This window comes from Strongylocentrotus purpuratus, unplaced genomic scaffold (genome assembly GCF_000002235.5).
Source record: "Strongylocentrotus purpuratus isolate Spur 01 unplaced genomic scaffold, Spur_5.0 spur5_scaffold_1, whole genome shotgun sequence".
Classification (NCBI taxonomy): domain Eukaryota; kingdom Metazoa; phylum Echinodermata; class Echinoidea; order Camarodonta; family Strongylocentrotidae; genus Strongylocentrotus; species Strongylocentrotus purpuratus.
This window is the reverse complement of record NW_022145594.1, coordinates 16968772-16994423: the sequence shown is the minus strand read 5'-3', so window position 1 is coordinate 16994423 and position 25652 is coordinate 16968772. Positions and strand designations below refer to the sequence as shown.

The 25652-nt window shown below is 38.6% G+C and overlaps 2 protein-coding genes across 2 annotated transcripts in view; both read left to right on the top strand.

Moving 5' to 3' along the window:
- The first annotated feature begins 570 nt into the window (after positions 1–570).
- On the top strand, positions 571–24722 carry LOC105441536 (sushi, von Willebrand factor type A, EGF and pentraxin domain-containing protein 1-like). The gene is made up of 15 exons (XM_030978560.1): positions 571–649; positions 1383–1565; positions 2263–2409; positions 5028–5309; positions 5885–6025; positions 6537–6722; positions 8083–8259; positions 12517–12705; positions 13429–13611; positions 14308–14457; positions 15091–15207; positions 17857–17997; positions 18509–18694; positions 22942–22984; positions 24008–24722. The coding sequence occupies exons 1-15, from the start codon at positions 571–573 to the stop codon at positions 24720–24722; spliced, it is 2919 nt and encodes a 972-aa protein (XP_030834420.1).
- A 300-nt stretch (positions 24723–25022) lies between these two features.
- Positions 25023–25652, top strand: part of LOC105439458 — a 50611-nt gene continuing 49981 nt past the window's right edge. The window contains exon 1 of the mRNA XM_030978559.1: positions 25023–25128. Within this exon, the coding sequence (XP_030834419.1) occupies positions 25023–25128 (106 nt within the window). The remainder of the gene's footprint in view (positions 25129–25652) is intronic.

The following is a 25652-nucleotide window of genomic DNA, read 5'->3' as shown; positions in this document are numbered from 1 at the left end:
TTTTCATATTTAAAAAAATATATTCCATTATCTTTTTACGAGTATCATGCTTCATAATTGTATGTTGTTTTTTGGGGTGTGTGTCCTCCCCCCCCCCGTCGTATCAACCCACCCGACTTTATACCTTTCGACTTGTCAAGTTGTCAATGTTGCCGGTTCCAAACTATTTTGTGCTATAAAGCTATGGTGTGGTGATCACATATTCAGCCCCCAACCCTGAATTTGACCTGCTTCAGTCCGCTGCTTGAATGATTTCGCGGTGAACCTCATGCGCAGGCTCTGTTGTTTATGACCAGTAAACTGGACGATGCAGGAATATGACGTTAGCAACACATTTGGTATCATCACTGGTGGAGCCATTTGTAGTGTGTATAATTGAACATCAACAAAAGAAGAAATGATCAGACAAATTTCCAAACGAAATAATGAACATATTCTTCCCCAGGTTTTGTACAGGCAGACTGTAGTATTCCCGAAAAGACGTGTCCACACTGCACAGTTGTACTTGTGTCTACACATACCTACCCGGTTGGAACGTACCTGCAGTGGAGGTGTGAAGAGAACTACGTCATGGAAGGACCCTCTGACGTCAAAGTCTGGGTCTGTGGTGGGGATGGCCAGTGGACCGGAGAGCAACCGAATTGCGAAGGTGAGAAGAGAGAGAGAGAGAGAGAGAGAAAGAGAGTGAGAGAGAGAGAGAGAGAGCGATAGAGAAGGAGAGAGAAAGAGAGAGAAAGATAGGAAGAAAGAGATGGAGAGATAGCGGAGAAGGAGAGACAGAGAGAGAGAGAGAGATAGAAGAGAAGGACAGACAAATATAGATAAAGCTAAAGAAAGAGATGGGAGAGATGAAGAAATAGAAGAGAAGGAGAAAGAGGGAGAGACATTTAGAGAGAACAAAATGGGGCCTGATAGAGCATGTAGAGCTCGGATGTAGAAACAAAGAGAAAACAAAGTGAGGGACCATATCGATAGACATAGAGGGAGAAAGCGAGACAAAAGATAACAAAAAAAAAATAGACATAAAAAGGCGAAGCCTAGATTTTTCTAAAGATAGCGAATAGAAGAAAAGAGTGGAACTCGATAATTTATCTATAATTGTAATTTCAAACAAATCCTAACCACAATATAAATAGTCAGTTATAGTTACAATATTTCCTGTTGATACTGAAACCTAATGCTTAGTATACATACTCTAATCAGTGTCCTATATGACTCTCTTAACAAAGGTCTGTCAGTGACTTGAATCATTGTTTGGGGGGGGGGGGTTCCACTTGAAAAATAGAAACCAGGCAGATTAAAGGCAAATGAGACAAACTTTTCCAAGCGACCAAATTTATTACATTACAATATTTCGATTCATCATCTTCATTTCTTTACAGTTTTAACCTGTCCGTCGCCTCCCATACCTGCGTACGGGGGAGTGAACCCGGTGGAGGCAGACCAGTACAGCTACGGTGACACCATAGATTATAGTTGCCAGGACGGATACCAGCTGACTGGGAGTGCTGAAAACACATGTGGGCCTGACGGGTCTTGGGCGAACGAAGCCCCAGCGTGTCGAAGTATCTCTTAAATGTTTTATTATTGTTCTGTTGTCGTAGTCGATGGTTTAATCACTTTACTGCAAAAAGCGTGGGTCGTAGGTGCGAACCCAGGCGCGGCACCTGGACCAAAGTATTACGTCCTTGAAGGAGAGTATCGTGTCCATGAGCAAGGCATTTTGTCTACATCGCTACTCTCCACCCACGTTTTGAATTGGTACCCGGTACTAGGATGTGAAAATCCTTGTGATTTGATTTGCATGCGCATGCGCGTAAAAAGGCGACTGGCTGAAATCAATTACTGGAATGTTCCCCACTGGAGTGGAGAGTGTACACTTTAAACTGATATTAATTGAATATACGTAATAAAAGCAATTGAAGATACATCACAGAGTTGCCAATTTGTCTTTAATTGATCGCACCTTCATAAATTCAGAACTTCCTAACTTTTAATAGATTGTGCTCAAACATTCACAGACCTGTTTCGATCATTTGTCCTCACTGCTCTGCTTCTATTGAAAGACTATCAGAGTGGACTTCCCCTTTGAAAAGCACAATTTCGATATAAGGATTTCTTCATATTTGAAATAGACATCATTTATATTAATTCTAGTCATTCGATAACGTTTCTAAATCCAACAATACATTTAAACCCATGATAATTTCTCCAAAACATTGAAAATGAACGTGATTTTCTTTTGGTCATTTACTTTTATAGTTTCCGGGACATTGTGTGATCCTCAACTCAATGACGTCATGACATCGCAGCATAGTTGCATCAAGGCGAGTCAGTTGCTCGTCCAAGATACCATGACATGGGATGATGCCAATGCCACTTGTCAGGATCTTGGTAGTACTGTTCCAGGTGAGCCATCTCTATTTTAGGTCATACTGTTTATCCTCCCCTTGCTCATTCACCCTTTATCACTCTCATTCACGATTTTTATCGATCCTCATCATTCTTTCGTTTTCTCCCGGCATCTTCCTCATTAGTTATATTTTTCACTCTCTTGCAATATCCTCCCGTCTTTCTTTCTTGCCCCCTCTCTCTCTCTCTTTCTTTGCCCCCCCCCACTGTCCCCCTCTCCCCTCTCATCCTCCCCACCTCTCTCTATTTCTCCCTCTCTCTCTCTCTCTCTCTCTCCCTGTCTCTTCCCCTCTCTCTCTCTCCCCTCTATCTCTTTAAAGTTCTAATGTTCAAATTCATTATTTTAATATATGATAATTAATATATGACTTTCTGTTGAACTTAAATTTAGAAAAAACTAACAAGTTTAGGAGGTTATGTAAAATTATCCCTCCTCTCGCATTTCCTCAATCTATCCCTCTATTCCTCGCTGACTTTCTAATCCTTAGTATTTTTCCATATCTCATTATATCTCTTTTCCCTCTTTGTTTCTCTTTCTTTCGCACTTTTTAACCCCCTCCTGTATTTTCTTTGTACATTCTCTCTCCCTCTCTCTTTCTCTCCTTTTGTACCTCTAGTCTTATGTTGCTACACTAAGGCTATGACATGAATGTTTATCAAATGGTATTTAACACTTTATTTCTTTGCACGATGAACATCCCAAGTAATTCACCGTTGAGGCGACCATGGTTTTAATAATTACCACTTTCAATCTAATTCAAATTAAAATTCAGGTGAACTGGCTATGATCAAGACAGAGGCCATGCAAGAAGATGTACGGGATTTAATCAATCTACCAAAGGCAAATGGTTACTTTTTCGATAACTATTTCTGGATAGGAGCCAAGGAAGGTCGGAATTGGAAGTGGTCTAGTGGTGCGTATTTTCTGATTGCCCTTTCTTGAAAGTAATCATAAATAAGTTCATAAGTTTATTATTCCGCAACAAATGTAGAAAAGTGTACAAAGTGTACAAATAACTAAAATAAAATTATAGGGCGAGGGAAAGCTATAATAACTCAAAATACAATAAAAGTAAATAAAATAATGTAGCGATTAGTTTTTGGAGAAATAATGTTAGATATTAGATTTCAAAACTGTTAACTTTTAATTTGGGTAGTTTGATATTTGAAAAGATCATGATTGTTTTTGAGATGTTATAAAGGAAATTGAAGAAATGGCGGAAAGTTATTTTATTCAGCATTAACCGTTTAAAGGATTTAAAGGTAGTTGGAAGTTATGCATGAATAAACCGTTGCAAACGCATAATATGGTAAATACTATGTTGTATGATGTAGAATATAACTTCTATGTTACAAGAATGAAAACATAAGTCAGATCATTGTCATATCTAGGTGTTCAAAAGAAAATATGAAGATAACTTGACTTACATTAATTTCGTGTCACTAAACATGGTAAAGCTGTATTGAATTTCATAGCAAAGGAATATCGACTCGAGCTGTTCGGTTATTATTCTTGTTTCTTCTGTCATTTGGGATACTGCTGGAAAGTATTTTCCTGACCATACCGCTAAGAACAATGGTGGCTGACACTTTGACATCCATTAGATCTTAAAATTTATATGTTCTTCATTTATTAGCTTTTTCGTCCTATTTTCACGTGTTTTTTTTCTATACTTGCAGGGATGTCAAAAATCCTTCTTGCAGATACCTCACCTTAACAGGTTGCAATTTGTGTAATAACTTCGTTCCAATTTGAATTCAATAACGCGGTCTAAAGGAAATCCTGAAAAAAACTCAATAATGCTATAGAAGATCTTTTCCCGAATTGTCTTTTTCTCTAATGACACTTTAACTGAGAAGCATATTTTGAATTGATTCATAGATGACTCGAATATACAGCGTTTATTTTGGGCCGGGACCAACCTAGTCCTGGGTCTGGATCCAGTTGCATTTACTTGAGTTCTTCTGAAGACTATCTCTGGATGATTAACGCGTGTACCAGAACTCGTCGTTTCATCTGTCAATACGGTACACTTGTTTTTGGTCTAAATTTGAGAGAAACTATATTCCCGTAGAAAAAACCCTTTTTCCTCAATCATTCAACGACAAACGTCTGGGACTAATAGCGTCTCAAAAAATAAAGGAAATCTAACTGGATGAAGATAGTTGGTCTGCTTAACTATTCAAAAACTTCAACAGAAGCCCTTTGATTGAGTTAAACAAGAGGTCCAAAAAGTCAAGATATATTGTATCTACACATATATTGAGACTGTCTGCTGCCTAGAAATTGCTGGGTAAAGATATTTGGCAGCTGGTATCCAGAATCGCCATTAGGTTCAGAATTGATTTCTTTAATTCAAATGGATTGTTTAAACTTGTTCTAGCCATGAGTAAACCGCAAAGATGAATAGAGGATCACCCTATCCAATCATGTCCAGGGTTGAGAGCGTGCACAACAACTGCTGATGTCATTCATTAATTCGTATGCTCTCAAACCACACGGACCTCAAGGAAAACTGATTCGAATTTTGACATACATAAGCATTATTACTATACTACCAATTTCAATCCATGGGGGAATTGATCAGCCAAATCCTATTCGGTTTTATTTTCAGATGGAAGTTGCACCGGAAGGATTTCGAATGATGCCTTAGTTTTGCTTGATTACCGCCACAAGTGCTACCGATTCAGCACCGTCATAGTGACATGGTCCACAGCGAGAGATACTTGTACGACAGAAGGTGGCTCTTTAGTGGAAGTCATTGATGGAAGCCTGCAAACCTTTTTGACCCAGCAAGCCATGAACATTGAGGAGAATTTCGGAATCGAAGCTAACTGGTGGATAGGAGGATACGACGATGGTTCTGCAACAGACAGAGCTTGGTTTTGGATGGATAGTAAGTCAATACAAAGATATTAATTACGATACAAACATAAAAGTAGCTTTAAATGCAAACAAATGAAGCTTTTCGTTTTTCCACTTCTTGAGTGAAATGTAAAAATGGACTGGGAACTGAAATCAAGCAACATAAACGGGAACGTTTGTAGAATAGCGGACAGGCAGGCGTCATGAGTGCAACAGGAAAGGCTTCAGTGTATCAATAGGTGTTTGAAGCTATTTTTCACCTAGTCCCTACTTACCAATAGAAGCATTTCTACAAGTGCTCCCACTGCTGCCTTCTTTATCTTATACTAAATTTGATGATACGTTTTTAGATCTTACTGATCATTTAGATAGACTTACTGAATATCCAATGGCCTTACAAAGTATCCATTGACACAATCGTAAGGTTTCAAAGACATCAGGTCAAGGGTAATTCCAATAGCCTTTTGCAAATTCCATAGAAATGAAATCAAAGTAACATTACGTAATATGTCATTGTAATATTTTCATTTCTCTAAAGTGATGGACAAGGCTATTGAAATCACCTTTTCCCAAACGATTACTAATACTTTCTTCTTCTTTGTTCAGATACAAGGGCTACTTACATGTCATGGAACAGTGGCCAGCCAACCAAAACTACAAAGAGATGCGTGGAGGTTAACAGCGATATGAACCATAACTGGAATGACAGAGGTTGCAATTCCAGACGACAAGCCATGTGCCAAATCGGTGAGTAATCGCTTGTAATTTGAAATACATGATACAGATCAATTTTTAAGTGTTCTTAGTCTTCTAGGCCAGTGATGTGATTCTACAATCCTTCTCAATGATCACGGTTGTATAATACCCCGGCTAAGTAGACAGAATCGTATGTGGTCCCAAGAAGATCCAGTTCATTTCAGGCTTTGATGGGGTTAATGAAAAACTGGATGATTGAAATGTCCAACTATGTGACTGTTTAGAGAGCGGTTTTAAGTCCTCTCCGTAGACTTGGTGATGGGTATTACTTACGAAAGGGCATAAGCGCATCGACTTGGTTTCAAGCCCAGGACCTCCCAGTTACGACAGCACTGATCTACCACGGAGCCATGGCGCCTCCCAGTTTTGGTCTCTTTATCGTTGGACGATTGACAGGACATTAAATGACTTGTAAATCAGAAGGAAAAAAAAACGTACTCCATAAAGTGCAATGAACAACAAAATCCGTTGTAAAAACACTGGTCATGATATTCATTTATAGGAATCGCAGCATGTGGGGATCCTGGAGCTCCATCACACGGAACCAGAAGTCCAGGGGACAGATCCACCTTCCTAGATGGAGCTGTCATTCAGTTCTCCTGCGATCCTGGGTACGAACTAGAAGGAGCCACAGAGATCACTTGCCAACCCGATGGGAGCTGGGATGGTGTCAAACCCTTATGTGCAGGTAAGGGCAGTTACTATGGACCCTGGAAAGACATCGTCAATGTCCTTACCACTTCACATTCTAAACCTCTTTATGACTCATTTAAAAACAACGAAGTCAATTTCCGTTTCGGTTTAATAAGATTTGGAGTGGACTATTAGGCTATTATTATTATCATTATTATTATTATTATTATTATATAAACAAAAACCCTTTCGATTCCCTCAGGGTTGACATTTGTATTAAATAGATTTTCTCTAAATATTAGATCATTTTGTTGTATGACAAAACACCAATTCGAAAGCAAATGCTAACTTTTCATCACCTAGCTGATCTTTAGCATTCTGCGGGAAAACCACATTTCAAATGCTTCTTACTTTTGTTCTGTTCCTTTGCATAAGGTCCATGTTTCGACTCCATACAATAGAGTACTCCGGATGTAGCATCTCCGCTCAAAGTTTATCTTCCTATAACATAATATTTTTTTCCATTTTCATGAAGACTGATCTTGTAACTTCAATCCTCTGTTTTTATTGCATTGTAACATTTTCCATCCTCTGTGACTCTCTGCCCAAGATAAACAAACTTGCTCACTTGTTCTATAAATATACTATTGATTTCAATGCTAACACGAGGGACTTCCTTCTTCCGCGACACCACCATGGTCTTAGTTTGGGAGACATTAATTGCCATACGAAATCGTTCCCCTTCATCATTCACTTTTCCTACTAGTCTCTGCAGATCCTCTTTCGATTCGGCTAATATTACAGAGTCATCAGCATACCTCAGGTTGTTACTGTTCAAACCTCCTATTTTGATACCCTCCTCATCATTCAGTACTCTGAAAATCATTTCTGAATAGATGTTAAACAAAACAAAGAGATCAGCCTGCCATTATCCAGTGCCACACTTCCTTGCAGCTTTGGTGTAAACCCATCATTCTCGGAAGACTTACAATTCGAACGGGCACTATCCTCATCCTAGGCACTATCTAATGCAGATGCATCACCTGCAAGGGACCCAAGCTCATCTGTATGACTTCTTTCTGTTCTGTCTCTATCCATAGCATACTATTTTAGAGAATACATGGTAAGGCTTAAATCTTTTCCACGGAGGATGGCCGTTGGCTGACATGGAGCTCACCCGCCCTTTGATAGGTCTTGTCTTTAGTCCTGCTGGGTGTCCTCACACCCTCCTCAGAAATAAGGTGGGGTTGACGGTTAAGCCGCCGACGACTCGACCATGAACAGGTTGTACTGGATAACATGTGTACCAGTATCAGGTAAGCAGGTAAGAATACCTTACATTACCCGACCTGACCAGAATACGCAACATTAATTTAAGATAAATTGTGACCGATGTTAATTTTCTCTCACTGCAGTGATATCATGTGGGGATCAACCCCCTGCGGTCCTCAAAGCGCTGATCACGGATATTTCACATATCTTCCGAGGGACTGCAGTTTATACCTGTAACGAAGGGTCAGGGGCTTCTGGTAACCCACTCTCGCACTGCCAAGCAGACGCAACTTGGAGTCAACCAGATTTTCAGTGCATAGGTAGACTGACCGAACAGCTAATCACTTCATTCGATTTTTTTTAAACTGAATTTATCAAGACAGTATAAACCATGTCAAAGGAATACAAAAAAGTTCTATAAATCTCCATACTTTTTCGATTCCCAGATATGCATAGTACGTATAGTAGTAGTAGTAGCTGTTTGTCGTGAAGCAACAATGACCCCGTCACTTTCATGAAGGCTGCTTGCAAAGGTAGGTAAGTAGCGGTAGCTCTAGCAAGTTACTAACGGCACTCTCTCGGGGAACTGGTGGCAGTTTCACACCGGCGAGGACAAGCCAAAACGGGTGTGAACCACTAGACCCTGCAGTGACTGGTCGAAAGATTTCGGGAGTTCCATATCGTCAATCGACCTCAATGATGTAACTGTAATACTATTATAATATTTATAATACATGTAAAAGGGGAAAGTAATATCATAAAAATATTGAACCAAGAATTCTGTTCTGAATTGTTCTTGACACGACAAGTTTCCATTGATAACAATTTTACAATGTGACATAGTGGTTTAAATTAGCAGAGAGAAGGTAGATGGTTGGAAATGGGCAGTGGGGTGCAGCGGGTCCTAATTATGAGGGGACAGGGGCATCGTGAGAGGGTGATATCGGCCTGACAGGGTCGGTTTAATGTATTAAAGAACACCAATTCGGAAGAGGATGTGGGAGGGTTCCGACATTTTTTGACGCTCCCTTCCATATTATCCCCTTTTCTCTAACCTTTTCATATGTTTTGGGGTGTTTTTGTGTTCTCTATTTTTATTGGGGACAAGTGCCCCCATCTCTACACCACCGGCTATGAGGGAGGGGGGGGGGGGGTGGAAAAGTGAAAAAACGAAAGAACGAGAAGAACGAAATAAACACATGACAGAGTGGGATGTCATACGAAGCACTGCACTTTAGTTGTCAAGGAAAGCGGCAGTTTTGTACAAACTATTTCATTTCATTTCATTTCATTTCATTTCTTTATTGTGTCCATAAAGGATAATTGTTTATATGCACATGAACAATCTTGCTTCAACATATGAACATAGGAACAACATATAACTGACATTCATAGGGCCCTGTTTTAGTATACATGTGATATAATATACATGGTCATGATGAATATACATTTAAATACTCTTTCTTCTTCTTCTTCTTCTTCTTCTTCTTCTTCTTCTTCTTCTTCTTCTTCTTCTCTCTTTCTTCTTACATACACTCCATTTTTTAAAATTCTTATATGCTCTAATCTGAAGTAGGTATTTTGTGTTAAAAATTATTTCTTGATATGGTATAACAGTAGGGGTACAACAGTAAAGTAAGTATACGAAAACAATATATATATTCGTGTAACATGTCAATGAGGGTATTTTGCATGGTTTTCACATTCTCTATTCTTTACTGGGTTTCATTAACTACTCTTATGGAAAGTGGAATGAATGAATTAATGCGGCGACTAGTTCTTGCTTTAACAGATCTCAATCTTCGTCCGCTTCTCGGGTGTATGTACTGGTCATTAAGGGGGTGGGTAAGATCAGACATAATGGATAGGGCCTTAGATACTACTCTTTCCTTACAGACTTCATCTAGGTCAACAGTATGGTTCATTATTTTGCTGGGTTGTTTTACAACCCTTCTCAGCTTTTGTTTGTCACTTTGCCTTGCATTGTTAAACCAGATAATGGAATCAAATGTAATAGTACTCTGAATTTTCGACTGGTAAAAGAGAAACAGAATTCTGTCGTTCACATGAAAGTTGTGTATATACATATATTAACGGTTGGAAATTTGTCGGTAATTGAAATTATTGATTTTCATTTTCCTCCAGCGGAGGATCAAATCGTTTTTCAATTATACCAGACATTTCAGTGAGAGCGTTATCATAAATTTTCGCCAAAATATACACGTATACCATTAAATGCGAATAAAATAATAATCCTTCTATATATCTAAAATTTGGGAGAGGGGAAAAATAGAGTGGGAGGAGAGAAAGAAAGAGTGAGAGACAGAGACAAAGAGAGGAAAAATAAAGTTTGTTTAAAGTTAAACAATACAAATAATGCCAAAGTCTGGTAAATACTACGGATGTGCCGACGTTAAGTAAATATTTAGGAAATCAATATTGGTTGTTTTATGTTGTAATATCAATCAAATGCTATGACTCATAATCATTCAAGGGCATGTTCCCACACGCAATGTGGAATCTCATTAGCTATGATAACACGGAACTAAAAAAAATCATAGCAAATACTTTGCTCTAAAGTGCCCGTTCAAAGAAAATCACAAATATGGCAAATAACCTATCACTAGAAACTGGTAAGCTAACAGATGGCCATCGTACAAGTTTTACGTCAACTACATATTGGGCGATTTATAAAAATACAAATAAAACCACATCAATAGCATCTAGGATATACGTCAGATTCGCTAGAAAAATAAAGAAGTTTAAATTACGTTACAATATGAACCAATTCTGCCCAAGCAGACGACATCCCATAAAGACTAAACATAAGTGCAATGCTATTATTTCTCATATAATATGTTTGATGTATATGAATGTGATGTCATCTTACACCATTCAATAAGGGATATGAAACCGATTCTGATAGCTAAATTCTTTTGTTTGTAAATACACAGGGTAGGGGTTAATTAACAATCAAAGAAAACACACTTTCAAATCAAAAAAAAAAAAATCCTGAATGAAAGCATGGACGGCATTTGTTCCCCCTTAAAACGACGAACATACCGCGATATATGCAGCTGAAAATACAATGGCGTCTTATTTTGTTTACACGCGAAGGATTCTTTCATTTTTTTTATCGTTGCATTTTTCATCAAAATAATACCATGCGCGGGGTTTAGGGTGAGACAATAGATTAAACACTTAGCCTGACGGTAGTGAAGAAAAAGAAATAATAAGAGAAGATGACAAAACAGGCTATGAAAATGTGTGAGATGTCATGGGACATCGTCTGCTTGTGCAAGTCATGTTCAACATGTGACGTCACACATCTCAGCAGCATTCGGAGAGCGCTTCAGATGCTATGTCGGGGCTGTATTTAAGCGCTTTGTAATTAATAATAATCCTTACTTCGAATATTTTCAAGCATTGAAATTTGATATTTCTGTCCAATCAAAGTTTCACCTTTGCAATAATGACAGTAAAGTTAGTTTTTAAAATCAATGAACCTTCTCTTTAAACCTATACACCAAATGAAGGAAGGAAATATGAATTGTAATATACATGGAGTATATTCCATTGCGAGAGAGAGAGAGAGAAAGTGAGAGGGGGTGAATTAATTGAGAGATTGGGATCAAGTTTAATACAGAAAGTGCACTATTGGACAATCAAACTATAGAGGTAATATGAATATTTATATAGAGAGAGTAAAATATCGATATGGAAACATAGATTGGAAGTTACTAGAATGATATATAGACAAATTGATTGCCATAACCTTATTGGTGAACCTTCATCGAACCAGAGATCTCGTTCAAAATATGAGTCACCCACACCTTTTAAATTTTGTTTCCTTCTTTGTTGAGGGGTTTGGGTGGATATTATCAATCACTGAATAATAACACAATTTATCAAGCAGAATTATAACGAAACAATGTAATTTTGTGAGCTCTGGCAATAGGTGAAATTTAGCATCCAACTACTAATCATTTCAAAATAATTTTTGGATTTTGAGAAACAAAAACATTTCTTGAAAAAAATTGTTCTTTAATTAGTTTTTGTTTAATCTATTAAGTTATTTACTAACATTTATTTTTTTCATTCATTCATTTTTTCATATTTAAAAAAAATATATTCCATTATCTTTTTACGAGTATCATGCTTCATAATGGTATGTTTTTTTTTTGGGGGGGGGGTGTGTCCTCCCCCCCCCCCCCGTCGTATCAACCCACCCGACTTAATACCTTTCGACTTGTCAAGTTGTCAATGTTGCCGGTTCCAAACTATTTTGTGCTATAAAGCTATGGTGTGGTGATAACATATTCAGCCCCCAACCCTGAATTTGACCTGCTTCAGTCCGCTGCTTGAATGATTTCGCGGTGAACCTCATGCGCAGGCTCTGTTGTTTATGACCAGTAAACTGGACGATGCAGGAATATGACGTTAGCAACACATTTGGTATCATCACTGGTGGAGCCATTTGTAGTGTGTATAATTGAACATCAACAAAAGAAGAAATGATCAGACAAATTTCCAAACGAAATAATGAACATATTCTTCCCCAGGTTTTGTACATGCAGACTGTAGTATTCCCGAAAAGACGTGTCCACACTGCACAGTTGTACTTGTGTCTACACATACCTACCCGGTTGGAACGTACCTGCAGTGGAGGTGTGAAGAGAACTACGTCATGGAAGGACCCTCTGACGTCAAAGTCTGGGTCTGTGGTGGGGATGGCCAGTGGACCGGAGAGCAACCGAATTGCGAAGGTAAGAAGAGAGAGAGAGAGAGAGAGAGAGAAAGAGAGTGAGAGAGAGAGCGATAGAGAAGGAGAGAGAAAGAGAGAGAAAGATAGGAAGAAAGAGATGGAGAGATAGCGAATAAGGAGAGACAGAGAGAGAGAGAGATAGAAGAGAAGGACAGACAAATATAGATAAAGCTAAAGAAAGAGATGGGAGAGATGAAGAAATAGAAGAGAAGGAGAAAGAGGGAGAGACATTTAGAGAGAACAAAATGGGGCCTGATAGAGCATGTAGAGCTCGGATGTAGAAACAAAGAGAAAACAAAGTGAGGGACCATATCGATAGACATAGAGGGAGAAAGCGAGACAAAAGATAACAAAAAAAAAAATAGACATAAAAAGGCGAAGCCTAGATTTTTCTAAAGATAGCGAATAGAAGAAAAGAGTGGAACTCGATAATTTATCTATAATTGTAATTTCAAACAAATCCTAACCACAATATAAATAGTCAGTTATAGTTACAATATTTCCTGTTGATACTGAAACCTAATGCTTAGTATACATACTTTAATCAGTGTCCTATATGACTCTCTTAACAAAGGTGTGTCAGTGACTTGAATCATTGTTTGGGGGGGGTTTCCACTTGAAAAATAGAAACCAGGCAGATTAAAGGCAAATGAGACAAACTTTTCCAAGCGACCAAATTTATTACATTACAATATTTCGATTCATCATCTTCATTTCTTTACAGTTTTAACCTGTCCGTCGCCTCCCATACCTGCGTACGGGGGAGTGAACCCGGTGGAGGCAGACCAGTACAGCTACGGTGACACCATAGATTATAGTTGCCAGGACGGATACCAGCTGACTGGGAGTGCTGAAAACACATGTGGGCCTGACGGGTCTTGGGCGAACGAAGCCCCAACGTGTCGAAGTATGTCTTAAATGTTTTATTATTGTTCTGTTGTCGTAGTCGATGGTTTAATCACTTCACTGCAAAAAGCGTGGGTCGTAGGTGCGAACCCAGGCGCGGCACCTGGACCAAAGTATTACGTCCTTGAAGGAGAGTATCGTGTCCATGAGCAAGGCATTTTGTCTACATCGCTACTCTCCACCCACGTTTTGAATTGGTACCCGGTACTAGGATGTGAAAATCCTTGTGATTTGATTTGCATGCGCATGCGCGTAAAAAGGCGACTGGCTGAAATCAATGACCGGAATGTTCCCCACTGGAGTAGAGAGTGTACACTTTAAACTGATATTAATTGAATATACGTAATAAAAGCAATTGAAGAGACATCACAGAGTTGCCAATGTGTCTTTAATTGATCGTACCTTCATAAATTCAGAATTTTCTAACTTTTAATAGGTTTGTGCTCAAACATTCACTGACCTGATTCGATCAATTGTCCTCACTGCTCTGCTTCTATTGAAAGACTATCGGAGTGGACTTCCCCTTTGAAAAGCACAATTTCGTTATAAGGATTTCTTCATATTTGAAATAGACATCATTTATATTAATTCTAGTCATTCGATAGCCTTTCTAAATCCAACAATACATTTAAACCCATGATAATTTCTCCAAAACATTGAACATGAACGCGATTTTCTTTTGGTCATTTACTTTTAGTTTCCGAGACATTGTGTGATCCTAAACTGCATTATGACGTCATGACATCGCGTCACAGTTGCATCAAGGCGAGTCAGATACTCGTCAAAGATACTATGACATGGTATGATGCCAAGGTCACTTGTCAGGATCTTGGTAGCACTGTTCCAGGTGAACAATCTATATTTTTCGGTCAAACAGTTCATCCTCTCTTTCTCATTCACCCTGTATCACTCTCATTCACGATTTTTATCGATCCTCATCTGTTATTTTCTCCCGGCATCTTCCTCATTAGTTATATTTTTCACTCTCCTCCTCCCGTCTTTCTCTCTCTCTCTCCCTCTCCCCGTCCCTCTCTCTCTCTCTCCCCCCTCTCTCTCTCTAGTTCTAATGTTCAAATTCATTATTTTAATATATGATATATTATTATATGACTTTCCATTGAACTTAAATTTAGAAAAAAATAACAAGTGTAGGAGGTTATGTAAAATTATACCTTCTCTCACTCTCTCTCAATCCATCCCTCTATTACTCGCTGACTTTCTAATCCTTAGTATTTTTCCATCTCATTATATCTTTTTAACCCCCTCCTGTATTTTCTTTGTACATTCTCTCTCCCTCTCTCTTTCTCTCCTTTAGTACCTCTATTCTTATGTTGCTACACTAAGGCTTTGACATGAATGTTTATCAAATTGTGCGGTATTTAACACTTAACTTCTGTGCTTGATGTACATTCCACGTAATTCACCGTTGAGGCGACCATGGTTTTTAATAACTACCATTTTCAATTCAATTCAAATTTAGGTGAACTGGCTATGATCAAGACAGAGGCCATGCAAGAAGATGTACGGGATCTCATCAATCTACCAAAGACACTTGGTTACTCTTTTGATTCCTATTTCTGGATAGGAGCCAAGGAAGGTCGGAATTGGAAGTGGTCTAGTGGTGCGTATTTTTTGATTGCCCTTTCTTGAAAGTAATCATAAATAAGTTCATAAGTTTATTATTCCGCAACAAATGTAGAAAAGTGTACAAAGTGTACAAATAACTAAAATAAAATTATAGGGCGAGGGAAAGCTATAATAACTCAAAATACAATAAAAGCAAATGAAATAATGTAGCGACTAGTTTTTGAAGAAGTAATGTTAGATATTAGATTTCAAAACTGTTAACTTTTAATTTGGGTAGTTTGATATTTGAAAAGATCATGATTGTTTTTGAGATGTTATAAAGGAAATTGAAGAAATGGCGGAAAGTTATTTTATTCAGCATTAACCGTTTAAAGGATTTAAAGGTAGTTGGAAGTTATGCATGAATAAACCGTTGCAAACGCAAAATATGGTAAATACTATGTTGTATGATGTAGAATATAACTTCTATGTTACAAGAATTAAAACATAAGTCAGATCATTGTCATATCTAGGTGTTCAAAAGAAAATATGAAGATAACTTGACTTACATTAATTTCGTGTCACTAAACATGGTAAAGCTGTATTGAATTTCATAGCAAAGGAATATCGACTCGAGCTGTTCGGTTATTATTCTTGTTTCTTCTGTCATTTGGGATACTGCTGGAAAGTATTTTCCCGACCATACCGCTAAGAACAATGGTGGCTGACACTTTGACATCCATTAGATCTTAAACTTTATATGTTCTTCATTTATTAGCTTTTTCGTCCTATTTTCACGTGTTTTTTCTATACTTGCAGGGATGTCAAAAATCCTTCTTGCAGATACCTCACCTTAACAGGTTGCAATTTGTGTAATAACTTCGCTCCAATTTGAATTCAATAACGCGGTCTAAAGGAAATCCTGAAAAAAAATCAATAATGCTATAGAAGATCTTTTCCCGATTCGTCTTTTTCTCTTATGACACGTTAACTGAGAAGCATATTTTGAATTGATTCATAGATGACTCGAATATACAGCGTTTATTTTGGGCCGGGGACCAACCTAGTCCTGGGTCTGGATCCAGTTGCATTTACTTGAGTTCTTCTGAAGACTATCTCTGGATGAATATCGCGTGTACCAGAACTCGTCGTTTCATCTGTCAATACGGTACACTTGTTTTTGGTCTAAATTTGAGAGAAACTATATTCCCGTAGAAAAAAAAACTTTTTTCCTCAATCATTCAACGACAAACGTCTGGGACTAATAGCGTCTCAAAAAATAAAGGATATCTAACTGGATGAAGATAGTTGGTCTGTTTAACTATTCAAAAACTTCCACAGAAGCCCTTTGATTGAGTTAAACAAGAGGTCCAAAAAGTCAAGATATATTGTATCTACACATATATTGTGACTGTCTGCTGCCTAGAAATTGCTGGGTAAAGATATTTGGCATTTTGTATCCAGAATTGCCATTAAGTTCAGAATTGATTTCTTTAATTCAAATGGATTTTGTCAACTTGGTCAAGCCATGAGTAGTCTAAACCGCAAAGATGATATGATGATCACCCTATCCAATAATGTCCGAAGTTGAGAGCATGCACAGCAACTGCTCGTGTCACTCATTGATTCCACACATTTGATAAGAAAATATTATGCTCTTAGCTTTCTCTTGAAAGAACTTCTCAAATTATAAATTATTGTTACCACTGACACACGGACCTCAAGCAAAACTGATTCAAATTTGGATATTACAGTAGAATTATGACTGTACTACCAACTTCAATCCATGAGGGAATGAATCACTCAAATCCTATTCGGTTTTATTTTCAGAGGGAAGTTGTAGCGGAAGGACTTCGCATGATGCCCTAGTTTGGCTTGACCACCGCCACAAGTGCTACCGGTTCAGCACCGCCATAGTAACGTGGTCCACAGCGAGAGATACTTGTACGACAGAAGGTGGCTCTTTAGTGGAAGTCATTGATGGAAGCCTGCAAACCTTTTTGACCCAGCAAGCCATGAACATTGAGGAGAATTTCGGAATCGAAGCTAACTAGTGGATAGGAGGATACGACGATGGTTCTGCAACAGAAAGAGCTTGGTTTTGGATAGATAGTAAGTCTTTAGAAAGATATTAAGTACGATACAAATCTAAAAGTAGCTTTAAATAAAGTTTTTCGTCTTTCCACTTTCAACTTCCAGAATGAAATGGACTGGGAGCTGAAATCAAGCAACATAAACGGAAACGTATGTAGACTGACTAGCGGACAGGCATGCATGATGAGTGCAACGGGAAAGACTTCACTGTAACAATATGTGTTTGAAGCTATTGTTCACCTAGTCCCTACTTACCAATAGAAGCATTTCTACAAGTGCTTCCACTGCTGCCTTCTTTATCTTATACAAAGTTTGATGATACGTTTTTAGATCTTACTGATCATTTAGATAGACTTACTGAATATCCAATGGCCTTACAAAGTATCCATTGACACAATCGCAAGGTTTCAAAGACATCAGGTCAAGGGTAATTTCAATAGCCTTTTGCAAATTCCATAGAAATGAAATCAAAGTAACATTACGTAATATGTCATTGTAATATTTTCATTTCTCTAAAGTGATGGACAAGGCTATTGAAATCACCTTTTCCCAAACGATTACTAATACTTTCTTCTTCTTTGTTCAGATACAAGGGCTACTTACATGTCATGGAACAGTGGCCAGCCAACCAAAACTACAAAGAGATGCGTGGAGGTTAACAGCGATATGAACCATAACTGGAATGACAAAGGTTGCAATTCCAGACGACAAGCCATGTGCCAAATCGGTGAGTAATCGCTTGTAATTTGAAATACATGATACAGATCAATTTTTAAGTGTTCTTAGTCTTCTAGGCCAGTGATGTGATTCTACAATCCTTCTCAATGATCACGGTTGTATAATACCCCGGCTAAGTAGACAGAATCGTATGTGGTCCCAAGAAGATCCAGTTCATTTCAGGCTTTGACGGGGTTAATGAAAAACTGGATGATTGAAATGTCCAACTATGTGACTGTTTAGAGAGCGGTTTTAAGTCCTCTCCGTAGACTTGGTGATGGGTATTACTTACGAAAGGGCATAAGCGCATCGACTTGGTTTCAAGCCCAGGACCTCCCAGTTACGACAGCACTGATCTACCACGGAGCCATGGCGCCTCCCAGTTTTGGTCTCTTTATCGTTGGACGATTGACAGGACATTAAACGACTTGTAAATCAGAAGGAAAAAAAAACGTACTCCATAAAGTGCAATGAACAACAAAATCCGTTGTAAAAACACTGGTCATGATATTCATTTATAGGAATCGCAGCATGTGGGGATCGTGGAGCTCCATCACACGGAACCAGAAGTCCAGGGGACAGATCCACCTTCCTAGATGGAGCTGTCATTCAGTTCTCCTGCGATCCTGGGTACGAACTAGAAGGAGCCACAGAGATCACTTGCCAACCCGATGGGAGCTGGGATGGTGTCAAACCCTTATGTGCAGGTAAGGGCAGTTACTATGGACCCTGGAAAGACATCGTCAATGTCCTTACCACTTCACATTCTAAACCTCTTTATGACTCATTTAAAAACAACGAAGTCAATTTCCGTTTCGGTTTAATAAGATTTGGAGTGGACTATTAGGCTATTATTATTATCATTATTATTATTATTATTATATAAACAAAAAACCCTCTCGATTCCCTCAGGGTTGACATTTGTATTAAATAGATTTTCTCTAAATATTAGATCATTTTGTTGTATGACAAAACACCAATTCGAAAGCAAATGCTAACTTTTCATCACCCTGCTCATCTTAAGCATTCTGCGGGAAAACCACATTTCAAATGCCTCTTACTTTTGTTCTGTTCCTTTGCATACGGTCCATGTTTCGACTCCATACGATAGAGTACTCCAAATGTAGCATTGACAGATTCTGCATCTCAGCTCAAAGTTTATCTTCCTACAACATAATATCTTTTCCATTTTCATGAAGACTGATCTTGTAACTTCAATCCTCTGTTTTTATTGCATTGTAACATTTTCAATCCTCTGTGACTGTCTGTCCAAGATAAACAAACTTGCTCACTTTTTCTAGCAATACGCCATTGATTTGAAAGCTAACACGGGGGAATTCCTTTTTCCGCGACACCACCATGGTCTTAGTTTGGGAGACATAAATTGCCATACGAAATCGTTCCCCTTCATCATTCACTTTTCCTACTAGTCTCTGCAGATCCTCTTTCGATTCGGCTAATATTACAGAGTCATCAGCATACCTCAGGTTGTTACTGTTCAAACCTCCTATTTTGATACCCTCCTCATCATTCAGTACTCTGAAAATCATTTCTGAATAGATGTTGAACAAAACAAAGAGATCAGCCTGCCATTATCCAGTGCCACACTTCCTTGCAGCTTTGGTGTAAACCCATCATTCTCGGAAGACTTACAATTCGAACGGGCACTATCCTCATCCTAGGCACTATCTAAAGCAGATGCATCACTTGCAAGGGACCCAAGCTCATCTGTATGACTTCTTTCTGTTCTGTCTCTATCCATAGCATACTATTTTAGAGAATACATGGTAAGGCTTAAATCTTTTCCACGGAGGATGGCCGTTGGTTGACATGGAGCTCACCCGCCCTTTGATAGGTCTTGTCTTTAGTCCTGCTGGGTGTCCTCACACCCTCCTCAGAAATAAGGTGGGGTTGACGGTTAAGCCGCCGACGACTCGACCATGAACAGGTTGTACTGGATAACATGTGTACCAGTATCAGGTAAGCAGGTAAGAATACCTTACATTACCCGACCTGACCAGAATACGCAACATTAATTTAAGATAAATTGTGACCGATGTTAATTTTCTCTCACTGCAGTGATATCATGTGGGGATCAACCCCTGCGGTCCTCAAAGCGCTGATCACGGATATTTCACATATCTTCCGAGGGACTGCAGTTTATACCTGTAACGAAGGGTCAGGGGCTTCTGGTAACCCACTCTCGCACTGCCAAGCAGACGCAAATTGGAGTCAACCAGATTTTCAGTGCATAGGTAGACTGACCGAACAGCTAATCACTTCATTCGATTTTTTTAAAACTGAATTTATCAAGACAGTATAAACCATGTCAAAGGAAAACAAAAAAGTTCTATAAATCTCCATACTTTTTCGATTCCCAGATATGAATAGTACGTATAGTAGTAGTAGTAGCTGTTTGTCGTGAAGCAACAATGACCCCGTCACTTTCATGAAGGCTGCTTGCAAAGGTAGGTAAGTACCGGTAGCTCTAGCAAGTTACTAACGGCACTCTCTCGGGGAACTGGTGGCAGTTTCACACTGGCGAGGACAAGCCAGAACGGGTGTGAACCACTAGACCCTGCAGTGACTGGTCGAAAGATTTCGGGAGTTCCATATCGTCAATCGACCTCAATGATGTAACTGTAATACTATTATAATATTTATAATACATGTAAAAGGGGAAAGTAATATCATAAAAATATTGAACCAAGAATTCTGTTTTGAATTGTTCTTGACACGACAAGTTTCCATTGATAACAATTTTACAATGTGACATAGTGGTTTAAATTAGCAGAGAGAATGTAGATGGTTGGAAATGGGCAGTGGGGTGCAGCGGGTCCTAATTATGAGGGGACAGGGGCATCGTGAGAGGGTGATATCGGCCTGACAGGGTCGGTTTAATGTATTAAAGAACACCAATTCGGAAGAGGATGTGGGAGGGTTCCGACATTTTTTGACGCTCCCTTCCATATTATCCCCTTTTCTCTAACCTTTTCATATGTTTTGGGGTGTTTTTGTGTTCTCTATTTTTATTGGGGACAAGTGCCCCCGTCTCTACACCACCGGCTATGAGGGAGGGGGGGGGGGGGTGGAAAAGTGAAAAAACGAAAGAACGAGAAGAACGAAATAAACACATGACAGAGTGGGATGTCATACGAAGCACTGCACTTTAGTTGTCAAGGAAAGCGGCAGTTTTGTGCAAACTATTTCATTTCATTTCATTTCATTTCATTTCTTTATTGTGTCCATAAAGGATAATTGTTTATATGCACATGAACAATCTTGCTTCAACATATGAACATAGGAACAACATATAACTGACATTCATAGGGCCCTGTTTTCGTATACATGTGATATAATATACATGGTCATGATGAATATACATTTAAATACTCTTTCTTCTTCTTCTTCTTCTTCTTCTTCTTCTTCTTCTTCTCTCTTTCTTCTTACATACACTCCATTTTTAAAAATTCTTATATGCTCTAATCTGAAGTAGGTATTTTGTGTTAAAAATTATTTCTTGATATGGTATAACAGTAGGGGTACAACAGTAAAGTAAGTATACGAAAACAATATATATATTCGTGTAACATGTCAATGAGGGTATTTTGCATGGTTTTCACATTCTCTATTCTTTACTGGGTTTCATTAACTACTCTTATGGAAAGTGGAATGAATGAATTAATGCGGCGACTAGTTCTTGTTTTAACAGATCTCAATCTTCGTCCGCTTCTCGGGTGTATGTACTGGTCATTAAGGGGGTGGGTAAGATCAAACATAATGGATAGGGCCTTAGATACTACTCTTTCCTTACAGACTTCATCTAGGTCAACAGTATGGTTCATTATTTTGCTGGGTTGTTTTACAACCCTTCTCAGCTTTTGTTTGTCACTTTGCCTTGCATTGTTAAACCAGATAATGGAATCAAATGTAATAGTACTCTGAATTTTCGACTGGTAAAAGAGAAACAGAATTCTGTCGTTCACATGAAAGTTGTGTATATACATATATTAACGGTTGGAAATTTGTCGGTAATTGAAATTATTGATTTTCATTTTCCTCCAGAAGGCACAATGGCTCCGACTACTACAAGACCTACCACACTTATCACTACCACAAATATTACTACTCAAACTCCTACTACTCAATCACCTGAGACGTCGACGGCTCCCCAGACCAAAATTAATTCAGCTTCTCTCACAACAACTCGACAAACATCAATGTCTTCTCCTGCCTCCTCTTCTTTCAAAAGTAAATGAATACCTTGCCATTAGTGCCGAATATGAACATCGATTTCACGAACAATGTATTACAGGGAAACAAGAGAACCGTTGAACGTATTAAAGGGGTGCCTGAACTGGCGTTGTGCTTTAATACCCGTGGTTTAGATGCCAACTACATGTATTAAATCATAATCCTTATTTTGTACAAATACAAATTAAACTAAATCATTTATATAAAAACCAAGTTGTAATCCAATACAAAAAACGCTTAGATCAGTTCCATTGTTGGGCAGTGGTCTCGTAGACGAGAATTGCCTGAATTGGCGTTGTGCTTTAATACCTGTGGTTTAGATGCCAACTACATGTATTAAATCATAATCCTTATTCTGTACAAATACAAATTAAACTAAATCATTTATATAAAAACCAAGTTGTAATCCAATACAAAAAACGCTTAGATCAGTTCCATTGTTGGGCAGTGGTCTCGTAGACGAGAGATTCCGGGGTCGGAACTCACTGTGATGAGCTAGCGCTTTGGCTGAAGCGTTAACACTTATTTACCTCAAGCCATTGGACCGCTGATTTCAAACTTAGAAACACGTGTTTCCTTCTTTTTAAACTGTCTGGTATAATAATCTATAGGCCTAAGCAAGGGCTAATGTAATGAAATTGCTATTTTCTTCTTTTACAATTTACAGATTTTATGATACCAATTGGATCTGTTTTTGCAGTCGTCATTATTGCCATTGTTATCATCTGTATAGTAGTCTGGAGGTAAGGAAAATATGCCTTTATACAATTTCATAACCAGATTCACCTGTCACACGGTAGTATACTGTTCCGTATTATGAAATAGTCACAGTTTGAAACTCTGTGCATTCCTTATGTAAGATGGACTATACACGCAGCAGCTAAGATCACATAACATCACATTATATCACCACATTTCCCATCAAACCACATCACATCATACCACAAGTGGGGTTATGAGAGTACACGTTTTTTTTTTAGAGTACACGGCTTACTACTGTGAAGTATTCATAAGATTGCTTATGGATTACAATTAATAAAAGTTACAGTATACTTCCGTGACGTGTGAAATTGGTGAATCGAGTAGTGTATTCGTTTCGCTAGTTTCTTACATTTAAATGATATAAATTAAGCATACAATTACGTTAAAGTGGGAGTACATTTGGTATGATATGACTTTAAACTGAAACGTGAAATCTTAAATTAAGGCCTGTCGATGACAATACAAGAAATACAATATCTATGCCCTATTTCACAAAAATGTTCATCGGTAACAAATGACAGTTTTTGTTACAAGCTAGTGAAATCCTTGCTTCTGATCGATTATCACTGATTTTTGTCATTTGTCATTGAAAACAGGCTTTGTGAAACGGGTCCCAGGTCCAAGCATTGCGCATTTGAGACTAAATTAATTAATTTACATCGGTATTAGTGCTGTAATAATTGTGAATAGGTGTAAATAGCTTTAACGATAGCATTGTTACTTAAGCTAGCATTTTCTGATATCGGCTTTCGGTTCATTCGTTCTATTTACTCTGATGAGAACAAGAGGAAAAGCAATTGTATATCTTATTTGTTGCCATTCCTAGAAAGGACGTATATTCATTTTTTTCTTTTCATACGATATCGAAGAGGTTGCCCATTTTGGTGCTATGTATAAGGTAGTTATGGTATTTTTTAATGTTAATTTTATCAGTTATTCGTCATTGATAGAGAGATATCAACTCATCCATATGTTATTCTTTGAATTGTCCATTCGGTCAACAGAAGAAGACAATTGAGGAAGTCCCCTGATACATCATCGCTTGACACACCAACCTACGACTGCATAGGCAATATTTATAATATATGCTTTACAAAGGACACCAGGGGCACAGTCGGGAACAACAACGATTCCTATATCGGACTCGACCTAGGTAGGATGCAATCCGTTGAAACGGACGAATCACGTTATCTGGCTCTGGGCGAAGGCATAACAGGACGTCCAATAACAGCTACAGGATCAAGTAGCCCTAGAGGGCGCCCAAATACTGGCATCAGTACTACGGAACTTGTAGATGTCGACAACGAAGGTTATGCTTCGCTAAGGATTGGGGAAGTTCGGAGCATTCAACAGTTACCTTACACGACTCTGTCACGCTGGGGGAATTCTGACCAAAGGAGAGGGCAGAATGTTTCAGAAGGAGACGTGGGTGGTAGGGAGGGTGCGGATTTCGATCAGTTTCGATCTACTTTTGAAGCGCAACATCGGAGCTCGATAGACACGGACATCAATCTGTATGAAACCGTGATAACCCCGCGGCCGTCCAGAGACATGGGAGTCCTTCGCAAGCAGGGTAGTCTCGGTGAGAGCGAGTATGAAGAACTTGACAACATGAACATCAACCCTAATAATGATGCTGACCCATTGACAAGCCAGGGCGCCACACCACTGCCCAATCAGAGTCCGTTGCAGCCAGCACTTCCCCTAACACAGCTCTAAGGGGCAATAACATGCGTGACACATCATACAGTGAAGTTGATGACCCTAACATGATATTCAATATCCTCTATCAGCCCTCCGGAAGTGACGTTGTTCATATAGACATACTTGTAAATCCACCATTGAAAGGACCGCTTCGAAGTCGCATTCGCTTGAACAAATTGATGAACAACGAACATCGACATATGATACAATAGATGATACCACCTTGATGTTTAACAACCTTTACGAACCTTCAAATATGACAAGGAAGAACAGATGCATTTGCATCAAGCCAATGGAAATCTCCAGTGGAAAAAGATGGCTATGAAGCATTACAGAGACAACAGAACGAGACACGTTGACGACAACGACGTTCGCGATCTGCAAGCCCATGTCAGAGGAGACACTAAAGGTCAAGTCAGCTGTAATAGTATTGAACAGTCAGGTTCGCCAAAGATGAACCTACAGAATGACAGCACACAAAAGGAAGGCTCATCTGAACCAACAGCAGATCGTCCAATGTCTGATAATCCGTATTATTTTTATAACACTTCCGAAGATAAGGATGCAACAGACCTAGACTGTACAAGTATTACATACGGCGTCACTCCTGCAGGGACATATCCAAAAACTACTTTTGTGGAATCTTGTGCCAAGATAAAAGAAGAAAACGATAAAGAACGAGTCAATAGAAATGTTGAGGATGTTGAAGGACGACATTACTATACACTGGAACCCTCCAGTTAGACATTTTAAAAATTGCTGATACTGAAGGACAGTTTGTCATTAGGTTTATCATACTTCTTGATTGCATTTGCAATTCAGATATTCAAGATACATTGATATAAGTACATGATAGTGTTTGATGATGTTTGAAGGTTTGCATGGTGGTATGAATAATCACGGAAGAGGTTTACGGTACACCATGTGTAAAGTCCTCGAGGGACT